Raw genomic sequence first — 21,728 nt, forward strand, 5'->3', positions numbered from 1 at the left:
CTCACATTTGTTTTGTATGCTTCATGGTTCATAAAAGCTATTTCTCTGCCTATCTTACATATTTGTCACACACTAACTCCCATTCATTCATTCAGCTAATGCTTAAGCTGTGCTGCTATATGCCAGGTTTAGGGTTAAGTACTGAATGTAAAGTCATGTGATCCCACAAGTCAGGAGGCAGCCGCAATTTAAAGTAAGTTCCAGGAAGTGTAAGCAGTTAGTCCAAGATTTAATAACAAATAAATGGTAAAATAGAGATGTGAAAGTAAAATTCATGATCTGCAAAGTAGTCATATACATCATACCTCCAACTATCCTCAGTTCGTGGGAATTATGTCAAATGTATGGCTTTTTCCTTTCAGGAAAGCTTTTATATGTCCCTGGTTGGTGACCACTGCTGCATGTTTTGATTTAGTCACCATGTCCTGAAAATACACCTTGTGTTCAATACTTACTGATTATGATTATTTTTAAGTTAAAAAAGGAAATATTACCAATCCACAGTTGCTAAGAGTAGACAAATTTTCAGTCATCATTAGGAAACTGGGAAAAGGCTTCAATACCTACTATAGATTCAAAAAAGAATTCTTTGCAGGCTTATTGAACACCGGATGTTGTTGCTGTTCAATTGCTAAGTTGTGTCCAACTCTTTGTAACCCCATTGACTGTAGCACGCCAGGCTTCCCTGTCCTTCACTATCTCCCGGGGTTTGCTCAAACTTATGTCCATTGAGTCAGTGACGCCATCCAACCATCTTGTCCTCTGTCATCCCCTTCTCCTTCTGCCTTCAATCTTTCCCAGCATCAGGGTCTTTTCTAGTGAGTTAGCTCTTCGCATCAAGTGGCCAAGGTATTGGAGCTTCAGCTTCAGTCCTTCCAATGAATATCAGGGTTTATTTGCATTAGGATTGACTGGTTTGATCTCCTTGCTGTTCAAGGGTCTCTCTAAGAGTCCAACACCACAGTTCAAAAGCATTAATTCTTTGGTGCTCAGCTTTCTTTATGGTCCAGCTCTCACTTCCTTACATGACTACTGGAAAAACCGTAGCTTTGACTATAAGGACCTTTGTTGGCAAAGTAATGTCTCTGCTTTTTAATATGCTGTCTAGGTTTGTCATAGCTTTTCTTCAAGGAGCAAGCATCTTTTCATTTCATGGCTGCAGTGACCATCTACAGTGATTTCTGAGCCCAAGAATATAAAGTCTGTCACTGTTTCCACTTTTTTTCCATCTATTTGCAATGAAGTGATGGGACTGGATGCTATGATCTTTAGTTTTTTGCATGTTGAGTTTTAAGCCAGTTTTTTCACAATCCTCTTTCACCTTCATCAAAAGGCTCTTTAGTTCCTCTTCACCTTCTGCCATTAGGATGGTGTCATCTGCTTATCTGAGGTTATTGATATTTCTCCCGGCAGTCTTGATTCCAGCTTGAGCTTCATCCAGTCCAGCACTTTGCATGATGTCCTCTGCATATAATTTAAATAAGCAGGGTGACAGTATACAGCCTTGATGTACTCCTTTCCCAATTTTGAACTAGCCCATTGTTCCATGTCCAGTTCTAACTGTTGCTTCTTGACCTGCATACAGATTTCTCAGGAGGCAGATAAGGTGGTCTGGTATTCCCATCTCTTGAAGAATATTCCACAGTTTGTTTTGACCCGCACAGTCAAAGGCTTTAGTGTAGTCAATGAAGCAGAAGTAGAATTCTTTCTGGAATTCCCTTGCTTTTTCTATAATCCAACGGATGTAGACAATTTTATCTCTAGTTCCTCTGCCTTTTCTAAATCCAGCTTGAACATCTGGAAGTTCTTGGTTCAAGTACTATTGAAGCCTAGCTTGAAGGATTTTGAGCATTACCTTGCTAGCATGTGAAATAAGTACAATTGTGTGGTAGTTTGAATATACTTTGGCAGTGCCCTTCTTTGGGTTTGAATGAAAACTGGTCTTTTCCAGTCCTGTGGCCATTGCTGAGTTTTCAAAATTTATTGGCATTTTAAGTGCAGCACTTTAACAGCATCATTTTTTTAGGATTTGAAATAGCTCAGCTGGAATTGGATCACTTCCACTAGCTTTGTTCGTAGTAGTACTTCCCAAGGCCCACTTGACTTCACATTCTAGGATGTCTGGCTCTAGGTGAGTGATCACACCATTGTGATTATCTGGTTTGTGAAGATCTTTATTTGTACAGTTCTTCTGTGTATTCTTGCCACCTCTTCTTACTATCTTCTGCTTCTGTTCAGGCCCTACCATGTCTGTCCTTTATTGAGCCCACTTTGCATGAAATGTCCCCTTGTTGTCTCCAGTTTTTTGAAGAGATCTTTAGTCTTTCCCATTCTATCATTTTCCTCTGTTTGTTTGCACTGTTCACTTAGGGAGGTTTTCTTCTCTCTCCTTGCTATTCTCTAGGACTCTGCATTCAGTAGGGTATATCTTTCCTTTTTTCTTTGCCTTTCACTTCTCTTATTTTTCTCAGCGATTTGTAAAGCCTCCTCAGACAACCATCTTGCCTTCTTCCCTTTCTTTTTCTTTGGAATGGTTTTGGTCACCACTTCCTGTACAGTGTTACAAACTTCCATCCATATAAGTAAGAGATTTAGAGACACTTCAGGTGAAAATATTTTAGAAACTGAATTGAAGTACAGTCTTAGCTTATTCACTTGAGTGGATGCAAAATGATCCTCTGTGCTTTGTTGTTGTCAAGTCATAGGCAGTTTTCTAGGTGTCCTCTACCCTAATAACAAAACATAGGCATGCACACTAAAGTTGCGTGTGTGCCTTTGTATGTCTATGTGTGGTCAACTGTGTGCTTGTGTATACATGCTCAATCATGTCCAACTGTTTGCAACCCCATAAACTATAGCCTACCAGGGTCTTCTGTCCATGGAATTTTCGACTTATGTTCCAGAAACTACATTATGCTTGGGGGAAAAAAAAAGATAAATAATACAGGGAGCCTACCCTCAAGAGGCTCTTGATTTAGTCGAGAAAAACACGTAAACCTGAACGAACGGCTGTTTCGCACATGCCCAGTTAGATGTCTATATTGCAGAGCACACAGGAAGAGATTGGAATTGACTTGTGATATTTTTAATTACTTGTTTCATGTCTGCTTTTCTATCGGAAAGAAAACTCAGTAAGGGCTAGAACTGTGTCCATTTTATTCCCTTTTAAAATTTTTCATGGATAGCACAATACCTGGTAGACAGCACTTATGAAAAGTGAAAGTAAAGTCACTCAGACTTGTTCAACTCTTTGCAACACGTTGAACTGTAGCCCACCAGACTGCTCCATCCATGGGATTTTCCAGGCGAGAATCCTGGAGTGGGCTGCCAAGATCCAATAATGGATTTTGGGTTGTCTTCTCCAGGTGATCTTCCCAACCTGGGGATCAAACTCAGGTCTCCCTCATTTATATTTCAAATTAATTTTGAAAGAATTTCAGGCAAAGTTGAATGAATAAATCAAATGAATATATTAAAACATTAATGTAAGGTCTCTTTATGGGAAGTTGGGGTGGGGGGCGTGGGAAAAGAGGTCAGGAAAGATTCTATGAAAATAGTTAAGTGAGGATAATGGGAAGCCAGTCAGGACTGAAAGATCATTATGAGCAAATCTAGGAAGGTGTGAAAGGTCTCTGCCCTTTTTGAGTAGTCCTAAATGTGAGAATATTGATGTGTATGTTTGGGTCATGAATTTGGATGGCAATTTGTGCTAGGGAGTTTGGACTTTATCCTGTAAGTGAACGTGTGGAACATTAACATGATAAAATTTGCTTCTTAGGAAGATCTATAAGCAATTGAAATCCATATAAAATACCTTAAATGTCCAGTCCCAAAGGAAGAATTGATACCTACCTAAGAAATATGAATTTGGGATAGTTCCCCAACATTCTCCTGGTGTAGTCTAGCCCTAAACTGTTATATCACTTGGTTTCTACAGCAAAAACAAATGGATATTCTATTTTAGAGCCATCTCTATACATTGTGTTTCCACTCAACTCTTCCATAAGGGGGACTGCCTCCATAGATAGATTTGTCCATAGATGTTTACAGCACATACAGTCTTTAACATGTCTTTGAAGAACTCAGTTTCTTGTGTCTCAGTTAAATGTATGTCGTATGAATCACTAGGTGATTCAAGCAACATGAAAGCATTCTTCAGACTGTCACAATTTCGGTTCCTTGAATCTTAAATTAGAAAAAGCTCAATCCCAAGGCACTTCCCCTGTAAATCCTTCTCCCACTGAAGGGAAGTTCTCCTCAGCTGACACATAAGCCCTGTTAACTAATTCCTACACAGTTAAATACAGCTTTGACTTTGAAATTAGAATACGGTAAGTCCCCTACATATGAGTCAGCATGTTGCAAACTTTGAAAGATGTGAACATGGGTTCTGTCTATGTCAGGTGTGAGTGAAGCTGCAGCCTGCCCTCCCTCTCCTGTTGCTGACGACCCTTCAGCTCCACCATCTCCCACCTCCTCTCCCTCCTCTGGACAGTCACTCTTGCCCGTTCACTTGATGCCAGCCTGTGTACCAGCTGCTATACTGTCCTGCTGTACTTTTCAAAGTATTACACTGTGAGACTAAACATGCTTTCTTTACTTTTTGTGTTTGCTTTTTGTGTGTTATTTGTGTGAAAAGTTTCATAAACTTATATAGCACTATTAATGTATAGTCGATGGTGTTATTTGGGTACCTAGTCTAACTTTGTTGGACTTACGAACAAATTAGACTTACGAATGTGCTCTCAGTATAGAACTCATTCATATGTAGGGGACTTTCTGTGTATTTATTTCTACTAACTCAGTTCACTGCAGTTTGAGAATTTGCTCAGTCTCCAGCCCAGGTAATATATGCTTAGAAATAACATGCCAGAAATTGACATATGTTTTCTTCACCTGAATTTTGGAGTGCATATGTGTTTACTTCCTTGGTGGACTATCATAAGTGGATACTGGGGAAAATCCTGATATTTTTCATCATAAGATTCCTCACTCCGTATACCCTCCATTAGTTTTTTTCCCTAGGGCAGGTAACATGAGCTCCATGTGAAATTAGAGTTACACCTGGGACTTGAAATTCTCTCTCTCTCTTTTTTTTTTTTGAGAATGAATTCTCATTCTCTCATTTTTGCTTTTTCACGTAGGCTGGCTAGTTATATTTAAATGTGGAAATTATGGTACTCTATGCTCACTTAAAAGGAAAAGATTGTGTTCTTACACTTAAATCCATTAGAACTTCATTAATATAAGGAATCTAAAGAAGTTATTTTATCTATCTGTCTGTATGTACTTAATAATTTGATCAGCAGATAATGAAATGTGTTCTACTCTTAGACAATTTGTTAAGCCACTGGGGTAGATGCAGGCAGAGGTGAATCTGACCCAGCTCCTGACTCCAGTCAAATCAAATTCTCCTAATAGTGGAGAAGAACATAGACATACATTATGGAAATTTAATGAGATTTAGCTGGTCCCCTATTGATAGACATTTATAAATTATGGTATGTGATAATTATGCTGCAATACCAAGCAGCATTTCAAAAGGATGATGTGTGCTGATATAGAAAGTTCTTCATATATAATTAAACAAATAATAAAACACACATTCTGAGCAAGAGTATCCCCTTTGGAATTAAAAAGAGCCAGACAGATGGAAGATGGATTAGTAGATAAATATTTATGCATTTTTTCTGGAAATAATAGGAGGGGGGAGTTGAGAATAGGTCCTTTTATTTTTAAACTTTGTGTAATTTGAACTTATTAAATGTCCTTCTTTGGTTTATGTGTTTATTGATTTTTAATGTCAAAGGGATATCTGTACTGTAAGGTTATAGCTTTCTCCTTTGTGCCTCTTTTAAATAAAAAGTGCCGTGTTCCATAGAGCATGGAGTAATTTATGAAGACTGCACGCAGTTTGCAAAGAGCTCTACAGCGGGCAAGTTCAGCACCGTGGAAGTATGAGGAGTTAGAGGCGGGGAAGACAAGGCCAGATATGATCCACCTTGGTCAGTCAGTAAGATTGTCTTATTTTTAAGGCTGTTCATCTTAGAAACTTGTGCCCTGATGTCTTGCCTTCTAACTACAGGACTTTATCCTATCTGTTGTTGGGTAGGGAAGTCAGCCAGCTGTAGATGGGTCAGGTGGTGCTTTTTGGAATCGCCAGAGTTCTCTGCATTCTTGTCACTCAGCACAGATGAGGTTTCAGTCATGTTCCCCATAGAAGGAGCCTAACCTTCAGCATGAATTTTGTGTCTCATCTGTTTGAAACTTTAACTTCCTCTGTGATGTTATTCCCCTTGCAGGGTGTGGTTTCTAAGAATAAGCTTTTTCTATATGGAAAGAATTATAGGAGAAGTGTTACAAATAATTTTTTAAAAAATACATTTTTGTTTGTTTCATTTGTTTAACTTTAAAAAAATTTTAATTGAAATATAGTTGATTTATAATTGTTAATTTTTACTGTACAACAAAGTGATTTGGTTATACATATGTATTTTTTCATATTCTTTTCCTTATGGTTTATCACAAGATACTGGATGTATTTCTCTGTGCTATACAGTAGGACCTTGTTTTTTATCTATCCTAATATAATAGTTTATGTCTGTTACTCCAAACCTCCCACTCCGTACCTTCTCCAGTACCCTCCCCCTTGGCAACCAAAAGTCTGTTATAGTTTTTTTATTTTTATTTTATTTTAGTTTTTTAATTGTTGATAATCCCCCCCCAAATTCTCATTCTTTTTCCATATTCTTTCTCATTATGGTTTATCACAGACTATTAAATACAGTTCCCTCTGTTCTACAGTAGGACCTTGTTTATCCATCCTGATATAATAGTTTATATCTTGAATCAGAGAGATGAACTTGAGATATTTACTCAGCCATAATATGATTTAGTGAAAACAGCGTCTTTCCTTTTTTTCCCTAGACAAATAACTGTTCCACTTTTGTTGTTACTCTGGAGCATTTTCTTTTTCTGTAAGACTTTCCCATAGTAGAGAATTATATTTGTAACTAAAAGTGAAAGTGTTAGTTGCTCAGTCGTGTCTCTTCGCAAGCCCATGGACTGTAGCCCACCAGGCTCCTCTGTCTATGGGATTATCCTGGCAAGAATACTGGAGTGGGTTGCCATTTCCTTCTCCAAGGTATCTTACTGACTCAGGGATCGAACCCTGGTCTCTTGCATTGCAGCAGATTCTTCACCATCTGAGCCACCAGGAATATAAGCACTAATCCGTTACTAATAAATAAAATTGAGAAAGTACATGCAAATTACTGTTTCTCTAAGTATTATTAACTTTTATTAGTTTCCACAATTTTAAATTTTTTGCTCACTTTGGCCTAAATGACAGGAGTACACATGTGTCTGACATTTGTAAATATTACCCGTATAATTGGTTTATTCTGTTAAGTTCAGTTCAGTCCCTCAACTCTTCACAACCCCATGGACTGTAACACTCCAGGCTTCCCTGTCCATCACCAGCTCCCAGAAATTGCTCAAACTCATGTCCGTCAAGTCAGTGATGCCATCCAACTATCTCATCTTCTGTTAACCCCTTCTCCTCCTGCCTTCAGTCTTTCTCAGGATCAGGGTCTTTTCCAGTTCTTCGCATCAGGTGGCCAAAGTATTGTTCTGTTAAAGTAAACTATGATTACAGTGGCAGCATAAATCATCCTAGCAGATGTCACTGGGTGCTTGATCTTCTAACCTGTGCACAGAGAACCATAGTAATCTTGTCTTAGTGAATGTCTAGTCTTTTTGCTCCATCCCCAAGTTATGGGTCAATCACAAGAACTGTCTGAAACTCATTTCCATTTACCCCAATGGTAAGGAAGGTAGAAAATAAGTAGTTGGAGACAGTGTTTGATTAGAAATTCAGAATACATGGTTCTAGCTGTGATATTTCCATCACCTACCACAAATTAGCTGGCAATTCATCAAACTTGTATTTTCCTGACTGGCAAAATAAAAAGTTGAAATGAAATACATTGTAACATCAGATGACTGATAGTGGCTATAGCACTTCCAGGATGGAAGTTTATTTCAGTTGTCCAAATAACTATATCATACTTATTATATTAATAGTATATATAAAACATAATTAAATGGTAAACAAGCTGCTAGAAGTTGTAAGGAAATGTAACCAAATAACTCACTTTGTCATCTGCAAAGGACTTTCTAACTCCAAACTATAATTCTATGTTGTAACCTTCAGGTAATTTTTACCATATCAATTATATTTGGGACTTATATATCTATATGCTGTGCTTAGTCACTCAGTCATGTCCAGTTCCTTGTGATTCCATGGACTGTAGCCCACCAGGCCCCTCTGTCCACAGAATTCTCCAGGCAAGAATGCTGGAGTGAGTGCCATTTCCTCCTCCAGGGCATCTTCCTGACCCAGGGATCGAACCCACATCTCTTGCAGCTCCTACATTGGCAGGCGAATATTTTTACCACTGTGCCACACACATACATATATTATATTATGTTTATCATTATAAAGCACATATGGAATAAAAGTAGCAAATTATTGTAGACAGATCATAGGAATTCGCCCTGCAAAAATTTCCTAGATATGTCAGTAAGTATATAAGTAAGTAAGGACGTGGGTTCTAGCATAGAGTTAGAACCACACTTATATCCATAGTTTGTTTGTTTGTTTTTGGCTGTGCTGCATCTTAATTGTATGCTCGGGCTTCTCTAGTTGTGGTGAGAGGGCTCTGAAGTATGGGCTCAGTGGTTGCAGCTCACGGACTTAGTTGCCCCATGGCATGTGGGATCTTCCCAGACCAGGGATTGAATCTTGTCACCTGCATTGTCGGATGGATTCTTGACCACTGGGCCACCAGTGAAGTCCTTTATACCCGTAATTTGTACATCATTATTTTTCCAATATCAGTACAGGCTACTTCTGTCTGCATATGAAGGAATTAGGGACACTGGTCAGGTAGAAGACAGCAGGAAGATTAAAGATGGGAGAATTGCATTAAGGGCTGAAAGTTCAAATATTGGGTTGGCCAGAATGTTCTTTTGATTTTTTTCTGTAAGATGGGAAAATGTGAACAAAGTTTCTGGCCAGCCCAATGCATTCTTGTGTCAAAAGAAAACCACACAACATAAATGTTTGGTTTAATATAAAGGTTTATTCAGGGACCTTGCTGAGGACTGTAACCTGGGAGACAACTTAATAGCTCTGAGAGAACTTTTCCAAAAAGGCAGTGGAAAAACCATCTTCTGTATCGATTTTGGGCTGGAAATATGTGCAATCAAGCATACATCTCAGTAAGAGATTACTGCATGAAATCACAAAGAACAGACTATGAATGTATATGTCACCCTGAACATCACAGGGATAGTTTGCTTCAAATAAAAACTAATTCATATCTATACCTGAAAAAAAAATGATGGTTTCTAGATTAAAATTTTATCACATTTAATCTTAGTTCTTTTTAAAAATATCTATTTATTTCTTTGGCTCTGTCACATCTTTAGTGGTATGCAGAATCTTTAGTTGCAGCATGTGGGGTCTAGTTCCCTGACTAGCGATGGAACCCAGGCCTCCTGCATTGGGAGCACAGGGTTTTGGCCACTGGACCACCAGGGAAGTCCTTTTATATTAGTTCTTGAAATTCTTTTTTTTTTTTTTAAATCTCCTCCCTGTACTCTCACTCAAAGATTTTTTTTTTCATTTATTTTTATTAGTTGGTCAAAGATTTTTTTATGCTCACCTTTCAATAAGCTGCTTCTGTTGTCATTAACATACCCTCAATTCAGCTCTTCCCACTCCTTTTTTTCCCTGAAGACTTACACTCTATCTGAGGTGGGACACTTTTAAATTTAACATTTAAAACACCAGAATTGTAATTTAGGTAATAAAGAGATATTTTTTTAAAAGCCTGACCACAAACCCAATATAAATACTAGAAGAGTTTATATAAACTCCATGCTAAAAATTAAAAATGCTCATCTTCCTTGAGGGACAGCAGGAATTCTGCTATTATTAGTCATACATATTAGCTAAAGCGTATGTCCATATCTACTTATAGGATACAATGTTAGAAACATTTTTAGAATCAAAATTGAAGATGTGTTAAGTTTTAAATAAATCAATATATAGTGTTTTGCATTAATTTTACTAAGCAAAATACTTGTTGTTGGTCTGTTTGCTTAAAATACAATAGCAAATCCTGTAAACCATTAGATTATTTTATCAGTTTATGCATCCAGTGTTTTATGTTTAATACAAAGTTTGAAAGACTTGAAATACTCCACTAAGCAAGCAAATTGTAATTACCCCTTCATAATTACCATGCAACTTTACTGCCATGCATTGTTATAATTATATTTTAAATTCCCCCCATTTATATGAGAGACCATAATGTCTTCTGGCACATTGCAATCTGTGACTTATAACTGCATCTCACTTCCACAAAGGCCTTTTCTCCATTTAGCCTCTATTTTAACTACTGTTAAAAGAGACTAAACAAAATTAATTGGCATCATAGTACTGCAATAAGGAAATTGTAGATAATATATTTCTCAGCTACTGAAATCATTTCATTATGCAGAGCATTCATGCTTGCCCTCTGAGATCTATTCCTCCTTTGTTAAGGAGTCAGTCGTCACATCAGTGCTTCTCAAACTTCAGTGTATACAGAAATCACCTTGGGATCTGGTGCAAATACAGACTTTAATTCAGTGTATGTGGGAAAGGGCCCCTGGCTCTGAAGCTCTAACAGGTTCCCATGTGCTGATACCATTACTGCTGGTCCTTGACCAACACTTTGAATAGCAGCACCGTCAAACATCTTGTAAATCTATGTGCAATGATGCTGTTAACAACTTTCTCTCACACACACAAGTACACACACAAACTTCACTCAGACCTCTACTCATCACTTCCCACCTTCAAGCCTGGAAATTGTTACTGTTAGAAGACTTAACACAGACAGAAACTGTTACCAAACTCAGTTTTGGCTGTTGTTGCTATAAAGCCAATACTTGAGAGGCAAGTGTTGGTATGAAAGGTAAGGTTGGTTTATTCAGCAAGCCAGCACCTGGGGAAAAGACAGCCTCATGTCCAAGAACCAGCTCCTGAGATTCTGCTCAACCATGAATTTTTTTTTTTTTTTTTTTTTATTCATTTATCTGTTTGGCTGCACCAGGTCTTAGTTGTGGCGTGCAGGCTCTTGCATTGTAGCATGCAAAATCTTGGTTGCAGCACGTGGGATCTAGATCCTTACCAGGGGCTGAACCTGGGCCCCCTCCATTAGGAGTTTGGAATCTTAGCCATTGGACCACTAGGGAAGTCCCATGAAAAATTTTAAAGAATTTAAAAGTTAATCTCTGTTAATCATTTGGGGAAGGGGTCAAAGCCTTTGTTATCTTCCACTGTGCACAGGCAGTTTTCTGATTGGTTGATGATGAGATAATAGGGTGGTATCCAGGAATTTTGTGCCCAGTCTGAAGTTACCATCCTCCACCTGCATGGAGGCCTTAGTTCCTACAGAAGAACTGGAGATATGTTATCATCTGTATTGCTTAAGGTGGAACTAGGACCCTGCCCCAGGGTGGGTGTTCTGCTGTTTCTTGGCTGTTCCTCCATTCTTTGATGAGCAACTGTTTGGACCTGTCCTTTGGATCTCAGGGAAGGTCAAGGAGATGGAATGAAACCTATGTCCTGCAAACAAAAAAATAGGGGACAGGAAAAGGATTTGTACCCAGTAGGGCCCCACAGGGTCCCACTCAGTTTCAAAATGTCATTCAACCTGTGAAAAAATTTGCCAAGTAAAGAATATGACATTTGAACTACATTTTGAAGGTTGCTTCATAATTTGCCAGACAAGTAAAGGGGCCAAGGTCGGGGGAGCCAGGAAAGGAAATTTCAGGCAGGAGAAAAAAAGCATTCATAGGTGAGGCATCTGTAAACCCCTGGGGAAGGGGAGGAGACTGATGGAAGGTAAGATTAGGACACAGATTCTTATCTTCTAGTTGAGGAGTTTGGATATTTATATTACAGGTGTTTAGAAATCACATGAGGACTAGAAGATTATATAAATCTGATTAACATAATTTACTGATGTTTTCTCTTCCACTGTCAATAAAATGGTCCCTTAGGAAACTAACAGAATGACATGCCTGCAATTCAAAGATAATATTATGGATATTCCATCTTATTTTAATGACACTTTTGAACAATTGTTTCTGGGATTTTATTTCTTTAATTCATTTAGTAAATCATTGTAGCCCTATCTTCTTTTCCATGAAAATCTGCTTCAAATTACTGAAATGACAGCAGATGTTTCAGCTTAGCAATGTCAATAAATACAAGTAGGTCATTGTCAGCATCCATAGCCTAACACTCTATGAAGATCCTCGAATATTGGGTTGGCTAAGACTTGAAGGGAAATAGATGGGGAAACAGTGGAAACAGTGTCAGACTTTATTTTGGGGGCTCCAAAATCACTGCAGATGGTGCAGTGATGGTGCAGATCACTGCAGCCATGAAATTAAAAGACACTTACTCCTTGGAAGGAAAGTTATGACCAACCTAGATAGCATATTAAAAAGCAGAGACATTACTTTGTCAACAAAGGTCCATCTAGTCAAGGCTATGGTTTTACCAGTGGTCATGTATGGATGTGAGAGTTGGACTGAGGAGAAGGCTGAGTGCCAAAGAATTGATGCTTTTGAACTGTGATGTTGGAGAAGACTCTTGAGAGTCCCTTGGACTACAAGGAGATCCAACCAGTCCATCCTAAAGGAGATCAGTCCTGGGTGTTCATTGGAAGGACTGATGCTGAGGCTGAAACTCCAATACTTTGGCCACCTGATGCGAAAAGTTGACTCATTGGAAAAGACCCTGATGCTGGGAGGGGTTGGGGGCAGGAGGAGAAGGGGACGACAGAGGATGAGATGGCTGGATGGCATCACTGACTCTGTGGACATGAGTTTGAGTAAACTCCGGGAGTTGATGATGGACAGGGAGGCCTGGCATGCTGCGATTCATGGGGTAGCAAAGAGTCAGACATGACTGAGTGACTGAACTGAACTGAAGACTTGAAGACTGTAAGATATTGTAAAACATCATTTGCAAAGATATCTCTGTTAGGGCTTCCCTTGTAGCTCAGTCAGTCAAGAATCTGCCTGCAATGCAGGAGACCTGGGTTCAATTACTGGGTTGGGAAGATTCCCTGGAGAAGGAAATGGCAACCCACCCCATTGTTCTTGCCTGGTGAATCCCATGGATAGAGGAACCTGGCAGGCTACAGTCCATGAGGTCGCAAGAGTCGGACATGACTTAGCGACTAAACCACCACAACCTCTGTTGAAAGCTAAGAAAGTCTCACCCTGTGAGTTTTTAAACTTCCCTTAGTGTTCCCTTAGTTTTTTTGAAAGTTCTCTTTTCAATAATGGTAAACTTAAAGATAGGTTGAAAATCTAGAATCTTCTAGTCTGTCTATCTTTGGTCCTTGTCTTGCTAGATTATTGTTGTGTGTATGTTAATCACTCAGTGACATCTGACTCTTTGCGACCCCATGGACTGTAGCCCAGCAGACTCCTCTGTCCATGGGATTCTCCAGGCAAGAACACTGGAGTGGGTTGCCATTTGCTTCTCTAGGGGACCTTCCCCAGCCAGGAATCAAACCTGGGTCTCCTGCATTGCAGGTGAATTCTTTACCACTGTGCCACATATACTTCCAGGTTATTGTTAACTGGTAGTATATGTTTCAAGGATGCATCTGAAAAATTTTTTATGCTAGTGAGTAAAAGAAATCTTAAGGTTAATTGCATATTCAGGTTTTTCTTTTCCTGCAGTGCTGTTCCCCCATACCTTACCTTCCAAAGTTTCACCAATAAAAGGGACTTTTAAATGTATATATACATACACACACACACACACACACACACACACACACACGTATATATCTATGAGCTTCCCTGGTAGATCAGTGGTAAAGAATCTACCTGTCAATGCAGGAGATGCAGGTTCAATCCCAGGTCAGGACAATCCCCTGGAGAAGGAAACAGTCATCCACCCCAGTATTCTGACCTGGAAAGTCCCATGGTCAGAGGATCCTGGCAGGCTCCGGTCCATGGGGTCGCAAAAGAGGCAGACACGACTTAGTGACTAAGCAACAACACACACATATATAGTAGGAGAGGAAAATAATTTTCCCTCTACCCCTTCAAGATCTTGACTGAGACAACCCCTGTACTAAAAGGTAACTTAACAAGAGAAAAACAAATAGAAGTTTAATAATATGGATGTTTCTGATATACATGGCAGATACTCAAAAACTGAGTATATCAGTCAGCAGTGCTGCATGGTAAAAGGCAAGGATACAGAGAAGAGCAAAGAATTAGTACAACATGTGGGAGATCACAGACTGGGCAGCATCCCAGCCAGCAGAGAGACAGGAGCTCCCAGGAGCTGTACAAAATGAAAAATGGAAGGCATTCTAGCAAAAGTGGATTGGTTCTGGCCAAGTTACTTTCTTTAAAGGGAAGGCAGGAGTCTACCAGGCAGGTGACCTCTGAGTGTTGACCAAGTCATTTCAGATTCCACTTCTCAGAGAGGCTGAAACTGTACTTAAGTCTGTTCAGTGACAAGGGGTTTAGCATAAGTGACTCCATTTCAGGCTTGTTGTCTTGTTTTTAACACCATCATGATCAGAAGGGGTTGGTTCTTGTCTTCTTACTCTACCTCTAAGGCAAGTGCACATTCTGCTTAAACTGGTTATTTTTTCAACGATATTTGTTATATGCTTTGATGGTCTGCCAGTACTTTTTTGAAGCCCAGTTAGTTAGAACAGCCGCCAACCAAGTTGAAACTAAAAGGGGGCCAAATATCTCTCCAGAAGCAAAAAGACTTCAAAAGATATGCATCACAAAGCACTACTGTGACTCATATAATCACTGATTTTGAAGGGGATTTGCTAATGTAAAATTGGTTTCTTATCTTCCCAGCCCCTACTGAGCCTTTACTGTGCAAATTCGCTGATGGAGGACAAAAGAAGCGACAGAATCAAAGTAAATACACCCAGAATGGAAGGCCCTGGCCCAGGGAAGGAGAGGTGAGTCCTGACCGACCTGTGCTCAGACATGTGGCCACAGACATCCCTCAGAGGGCTGGCGAGACAGACATACGGGGCCATGAGGAAACCAGGTCCCACAGAAAACCAGATGGCTTCAAAGGGGGCAAATGAGCAGACCTATATCGATTTCATCAGAATATGATTAGTTGAGAAGGAGAATAGGACTTCCAGACTGACCCTAGTTCTGCACTGTCGGTAAATCCTCTTTCAGCAAATGTGAAACCAATAGATATCAGTAGTTCCTGAAAGACTGCCACAAAGAATTGCTCCATAATTGTGTCATAGTTATAAAATAAGGGTATGATTACTTAAGAAAATACTTTCAGTGACATCAACAGTGAGAGTTACATGTTTGTGTTTGAAAGAAAACAAAGTTAGATTTATTTCATTCTGCCATTATGATGGTCTAGTTTTATTTTTATGTGTACTTGGAGCATGCCCAAATGCTCATACATGTGTTGATCTGTGTTTTATATGTACGCATCAACATAAAATGTGGCATTTTCTGATGGTCAAGGAGAAAGAAAAGCTGGTACACACAGGGTTCTACTTTTCACAACAAGGAGAAAAGCATTTGACAGTTAATTACCCATCTAGTCTCCTAACACAAAACAGGAGAAAAGCAAGCTTATGGCTTCAATGCCACTTGGGGATGATTCCCTTTGGTTATTTTTGTTATAGGAAGACAAGGAAAATGTGTCTGGGCTTCTAAGAGGTCTTTTTATTCTTTGTGAAATAGAATGGAGTTGTTTGAATGCCTTGAATAAATGCCATTTTATACCAAGCCCATCATTTCAACAGAAGAGCTTTATTTAGTATTTCTATTCAAAGCATCTACTTCATCCATTTAAGCGGCATCCTACTTGGCACAGCATTTTGCACTTTCAATACTGAGATTACAGTTGTAAGGAGAGAAAAGAGGCCGAGTTTTTTTACTCAGCAAAACCTTTAGCCACTTTTCAGTTTCTAAGACCGTATTTTTGAGTATTTCCATGTAGATCTCAAAACCCCTCGTAAAGTAGATAGCTATGTTCAAATACTATGTAATCTGTAATTCATTACCTTAAAAAGAGAATTGCCATGGAGCACTTGAAGCTAAAAACAGGGGGGGTTCAGTATTTTAGTTTTAGAAAGACAGTCTGTGCTGTGTCAGTACAGAAGAGGCAGGGTGTGACCAAAGTGGGCAGTTTGTGACCAGCGGGGAGCCCCGCTGCTCCCGGAAGACAGCTGATCTATGACAGCATTTTTCCACATTGCTCCCATGGCAATCATCCATCCGTGGTCCAGAAGGACTCATTTGATCTTTCAAAATTTACTTGAGTCAAATGCTTGCTGATTAGAGATTTCTGGATCACAGACCATAACCCCAAAGCCTCAGTTTTTAACTAGATAACTTAGCACTCATGACTGGAATTACAGTTCCTGTATTATTGCGTTCACTGAATAGATGCCAGTTGTGGCAGGACCCCTCACATGACTCTACACATCTTAGAAACCAAACCAATAAACGTAAAAGAAATATAAACTTAGAGAACCCTCTCTGCTACTCTGTACAAAATCCAGGGCTCTGGGTTTTAGACATGACAAAGACCACATGTGCTGTTATTGCCAAAGAAGCATTGTGGGGTCAAGTTTAGGATCCAGAGCACTTGCAATTTAAATGTAAGTTTTAAAGGTATATTCCTAATATTCATTTTCTAAAGTTGTTTTTTAAGAGCTACAGGTTTTCTCGTTGAATGTGAGAATCAAGGGGCCATCATAAATATATCTGTGATGAATAGAAGCTTATTCCAAGTACATAGAGACATTCAGAGACAAGAAATCAGGAAAAAAAAAATGGCATGAACTAAAAGTATGCTTATCAGGTATCTTGGTTTTGAGATGAGTGTTTTAATTTTTACACCATGACTATGGTTTTAGAAGTAGATACACCAAAAATATTGGATTACTTTGCCCATTATTATGTTACTATGTATTTTTTCTTGTATTTCCCCTTTGCATTGTACTTGCTAGAGTAAAATACATGTGTATGTAAGTCTGGTGTGTATGGTATGACATCGTACAAGTTAATCCTATGTAAGCAATATTTAATCATTTCTTAGAAGGCCATCCATTCTAATTATTGTATTTCATTGTTTCCAAGACACACATATTATTTGTTGTTTTTTTCCATATTTTAAAAGTGCTGAAAGCTCTTATTATAGTGTTGCAAAACAGTTTGCATTTGCTCCTGTTAGTCACCTGGGGGCACTACCTGCATTCTCTGCTTTAGGTCTTTGACCACATAGATTGTATCCGTTGAAACTCTAACCAAAGCAAGGATGTGGGTCAGATTCTTGGGGGAGACTTTTTTTATTTGCTCCCTTCCCTCATCCAGATTGAGACGTGCATCTTCCCTTGAAGTCCATTTCCGGTGGGCAGTTTTGTTTCTCGTTTGTCTCGTAGCCCTTGTAGTCTCCAGCTTTTTAAGGAGATCATTGTGGGTGTTTGTTTCTGCTTGTTTGTGTTATTGTGTAAAATAATGGTTGCCTTAGAATCCACCTGCAAAGAGAGAGAACCCAGGGGGACCTGGGTTCAATCCCTGGGTTCGGAAGACCCCCTGGAAAAGGGAATGGATACCCACTCCAGTATTCTTGCCTGGAGAATTCCGTGGACAGAGGAGCAGAGTCAGACACAACTGAACAACTAACATTAACACTAGATAAAATTAAAAAATTATAATGTAGGTTCTGATGCTTCAGACCCTGAGATCATAGTGTACATTGAGGCTACTCTTTACTTGTCCTATCTCTAAAGTCAGGTAAAAAAGTGACAGTGTGGGACTTCCCTGGTGGTTCAGTGGCTAAGACTCTCTGCTTCCAATGCAGGGGGCCCGGGTTCATAAACCCTGGTCAGGGAACAAGATCCCATGTGCTGTAACTAAGTCTCTGTAACTAAGACCTCATGCAGTCAAATAAATAAATAAATATATATTAAAAAAAAAAAAAAAAGTGACAGTGTGAGAAGGATTTCTGAGCCAATGCTTCAAACACAAAGCCAGTGGATTGCAAGCAACTTCAAAGTACCTTAAACATGACAATTGATAGGCTAATTAAACTTTTCATTTATGATGTAAAGCTGTTTTATTCTGGGTGGCATTTTGATAACAGTTCTTTTAGCATAGTTTGATGAAATGCTAATATTGAACCCATCATACACATGAATTAACGTAAATTAGCCAGGTTTTGAAATATAGGTACATGCGGGTGGACCTATTTTTGCATAAGTGAAAAACACTGAAATATTTGAAAGTTATTAATTAACCTCTCAAGTGACACCCCAAGCTGGAGCAGAAGGGTCGGGAGTGGTACTGTGAGCCTTTTCTTTCCAAGGGCTCCAACAGTCTTACTATTTTCTAAAAATGATTTCATTTCACTTATTTGTGGCTGCACTGGGTCTTTGTTGCTGCACACAGCTTTCTCTAGTTGCAGTGCTTGGGCTTCTTGTGGTGGCTGCTCTTATTGTGAGCACGGGCTCTAGAGGGTGGGCTCAGGCATTGTGGCATGCAGTCTTAGTTGGCCTGCAGCATGTGGGATCTTCCAGGACCAAGGATTGAACCCCTGTCCCCTCCATTGGCAGGCAGACTCTTAACTACTAGACCGAAAGGACCACCATAACAAATAGGTGATCCGTGATCTTGGATATGATTACTGTGATTGTTTTGGGGCACCATGAACTGTGCCCACATAAGACAGTGAATTTAATCCACAAATGTGTGTGTTCAGGCTTCTCCACTGACCAGCCACTCCCCTGTCTCTCCCCTCTCCTCCGGCCTCCCTGTCCCTTAGACACAGCAACACTGAAATTAGGCCAGTTAATGGCCTCTAAGTATTCAAGCATCCCATGTCCCTCACTTTAAATCAAAAGCTAGAAAAAAAAATTAAGCTTAATGAGGAAGGCATATTTAAAGCCCAGACAGATGGAAAGTTAGACCTCTTGTGCCAAACAGTTAGCCAAGTAGTGACCACAAAGGAAAAATTCTTGAAGGAAATTATAGCGCTACTTCAGTGAACACATGAATGATAGAAAAGCAAACAGTCTTATTACTCACATGCAGAAAGTTTTAGTGGTCTGGGTAGAAGATCAAGCCAGACACAACATTCCCTTAGGCCAATACCTAATCCAGAGCCAAGCCCTAACTCTCCTGAATTCTAGGAAGACTGAGAGAGGTGAGGAAGCTGCAGAAGAAAAGTCTGAAGTAGGCAGAGATTGGCTCATGATGCTAGTTTAAAAAAGAAGCAGAAGCAGCTGTCTCTTGCTAAGATAATCCATGAATATTGCTACAGTAAACAACAGATTTTCAGTGTAGATGCAGCAGTTGCTATTGGAAGAGGCTGCCATCTAGGACTTTTCATAGCTGGAGAAGAGAAGTCAGTTTCTGGCTTCAAAGGACAGGCTGACTCTCTTATTAGGGGCTAACACAGCTGGTAACATGAAGTCGAAGCCAAAGTATCCAAGACTGGATACTACAGACATGATGGAAGCATACAGACAGATTCCCTATCCTCTGGGACCCTAAAACGGCAAAGTAGGAGATTCAAAGTAGAATCGAATATCATTCAGTGTTTCAGAAATAAAATCACTCTCTGTAACTGGCTTCATACTTATAAACAGGTTAAGAAAACCAAAGCCAAATAACAACAAAAACAAACAAAAATAACAAAAACAGTAGTCAGTAGAATATCAACTCACATTTGTCTTGTTACTAACCATTAACTATTCATTTGATTGACTGACTATTTTCAGGGTAAGTAGCTGAGCAATTGATCTGTACGCATTTAAACCCCCCATTTCTTCCAAAAGTTGAAAAGTTCTACCTTGTCACCTGTCCAGTGGATGCATCCATGTCCTTGGGTGCTGAGTGGCTCAGAGAGAATAAAGCTGAGAGAAGGAACTTAAGCTTCGGAGTGTTATTTAACAAATTTTCAGTCCTTCTGTAGTGTACCCCATTTAAAATAACAATTCTTCCTAAATTTTTAGGAATCATGTGTGTTAACGTCTGTGATATGCTCAAAATTGTTTGCGTTTGATCATTAATTTACCAGGCATGCTACTTGAGTGACTAAAGGGCCAAGCTCTGGCCCTCTCAAGCCGAGCGACAGTCTCTGTTCCCTCATCAGTAGGAGGAGAATGGTTGGCAGCAAACCCGTGGTGAATGGGAGGATTAAATGAGGTGTTGAAGGTACAGTCGTGGGCACGGTGTCTGGCAGCATGTACTTACCCAAGGATTAGCTCCTATTACAACTACCATAATATCATCACACACACAACTCAGGGCTGTTTAACTGGAAAGCCAGCCTCACTATGCATTTCACATGACTTGACTGTCAATCCTCGATTTCTAGTTTTATGCTACATCTCTCTAGTTTCCAAATATTATTGTTAATGATGTAACATGTTTGAAAGAAAATCTACTGTTCATATCACTTTCCAGCTGAATTTTTGACTTAAAAATATATCCTAAAACAAGTAGAAATTAATTTTACTTTGACCAATATTGTTAATGTTTCATAAGATCATATTCACAATCATCATTTGCATTCAAGAATTATTTAGCACTGAAGCATTACGTGGTTTTCAAATTTCTAGCCGATTTTCTCTTGAAGGCCATGTAATCAAAAAAGCCAAGAGCTGGCAAGGGGAGGGGACTTGGATGGAGAAGATGAAAGAAAAATGCAAAAGTAAAAGAAAAGCATGAAGCCTTGCTAGATACCAAGAAGATTGAGCTACTCTTGAGAACTGATGGATTATATGGTTGGTGTTTTTAAAGGGAAAGAGGATAAATTATTAACCGACCTATTCTGCCAAATAATGGCAATTATGAATGTGTTTATGCAACCTCTGTGGTTATGAAGAGTACATGCTCAAGTACTTTCCAGTATCTTTCAAAACTATTATCTTCAAAAGAAGAAGCATTCTGATAACACAGATGGTGACTTTCTAGACTTGACAAAGATTTAGGGGACTTCCCTGGTAGTCTAGTGGCTAAACCTTCAAGCTCCCAATTCAGGGGGCCCAGGTTTGATCCCTGGGAACTAGATCCCATATGTCACAGCTAAGACCCAGTTCAGCCAAATAAATAAATATTGAATTTGAAAAAACAAAAAAATAGGAAGCAGGAATTTTCTTGCATATTTTATAGGCTTCATAGTGCTAAATGTAAATAATCTTTAGGTTTCTACACCCTAATCTATTTCAAGCGTGAGGTTACCAAATTCTTCAGTGTAAGGGATTTTTAGAGTCCTTATAAGTAGTGGTGTTAACTTACAAAATTTCCTTTTGTTTAGTGAAACACTCAGACTCATGAAATAATCAATGAAGAAAGACGCAATTTGTGGGCTCCAAATGTGTATATTTATCCCACTTACTAAAACTTATTTGCTACCCAGCATCAGTATTCCCAGTGCTTTCATGGTCATTTTTTAAAAAAATATTTATTTTGTCTATTTGCTTGCACCGGGTCTTAGCCACAGCATGTGTGATCATTGATCTTTGTTGCAGCATGCGGGAATCTTGAATTGTGACATGTGGACTTTTCACTGCAGCGTGTGGGATCTAATTCCCTGAACAGGGGTCAAACCCAGACTG

At 39.2% G+C, this 21,728-nt stretch overlaps 1 protein-coding gene across 15 annotated transcripts in view; it reads left to right on the top strand.

The window, feature by feature from the left end:
* Window positions 1-21,728, top strand: part of RBMS3 (RNA binding motif single stranded interacting protein 3) — a 1,032,337-nt gene that overhangs the window by 857,191 nt on the left and 153,418 nt on the right. For all 15 annotated transcript variants that reach the window (XM_043885913.1, XM_043885914.1, XM_043885915.1 and 12 more), the window contains one exon: window positions 14,974-15,080. In XM_043885913.1, the coding sequence (XP_043741848.1) occupies window positions 14,974-15,080 (107 nt within the window). The remainder of the gene's footprint in view (window positions 1-14,973; window positions 15,081-21,728) is intronic.

The sequence above is a fragment of the Cervus elaphus genome, chromosome 24 (assembly GCF_910594005.1).
Source record: "Cervus elaphus chromosome 24, mCerEla1.1, whole genome shotgun sequence".
NCBI classification, from domain to species: domain Eukaryota; kingdom Metazoa; phylum Chordata; class Mammalia; order Artiodactyla; family Cervidae; genus Cervus; species Cervus elaphus.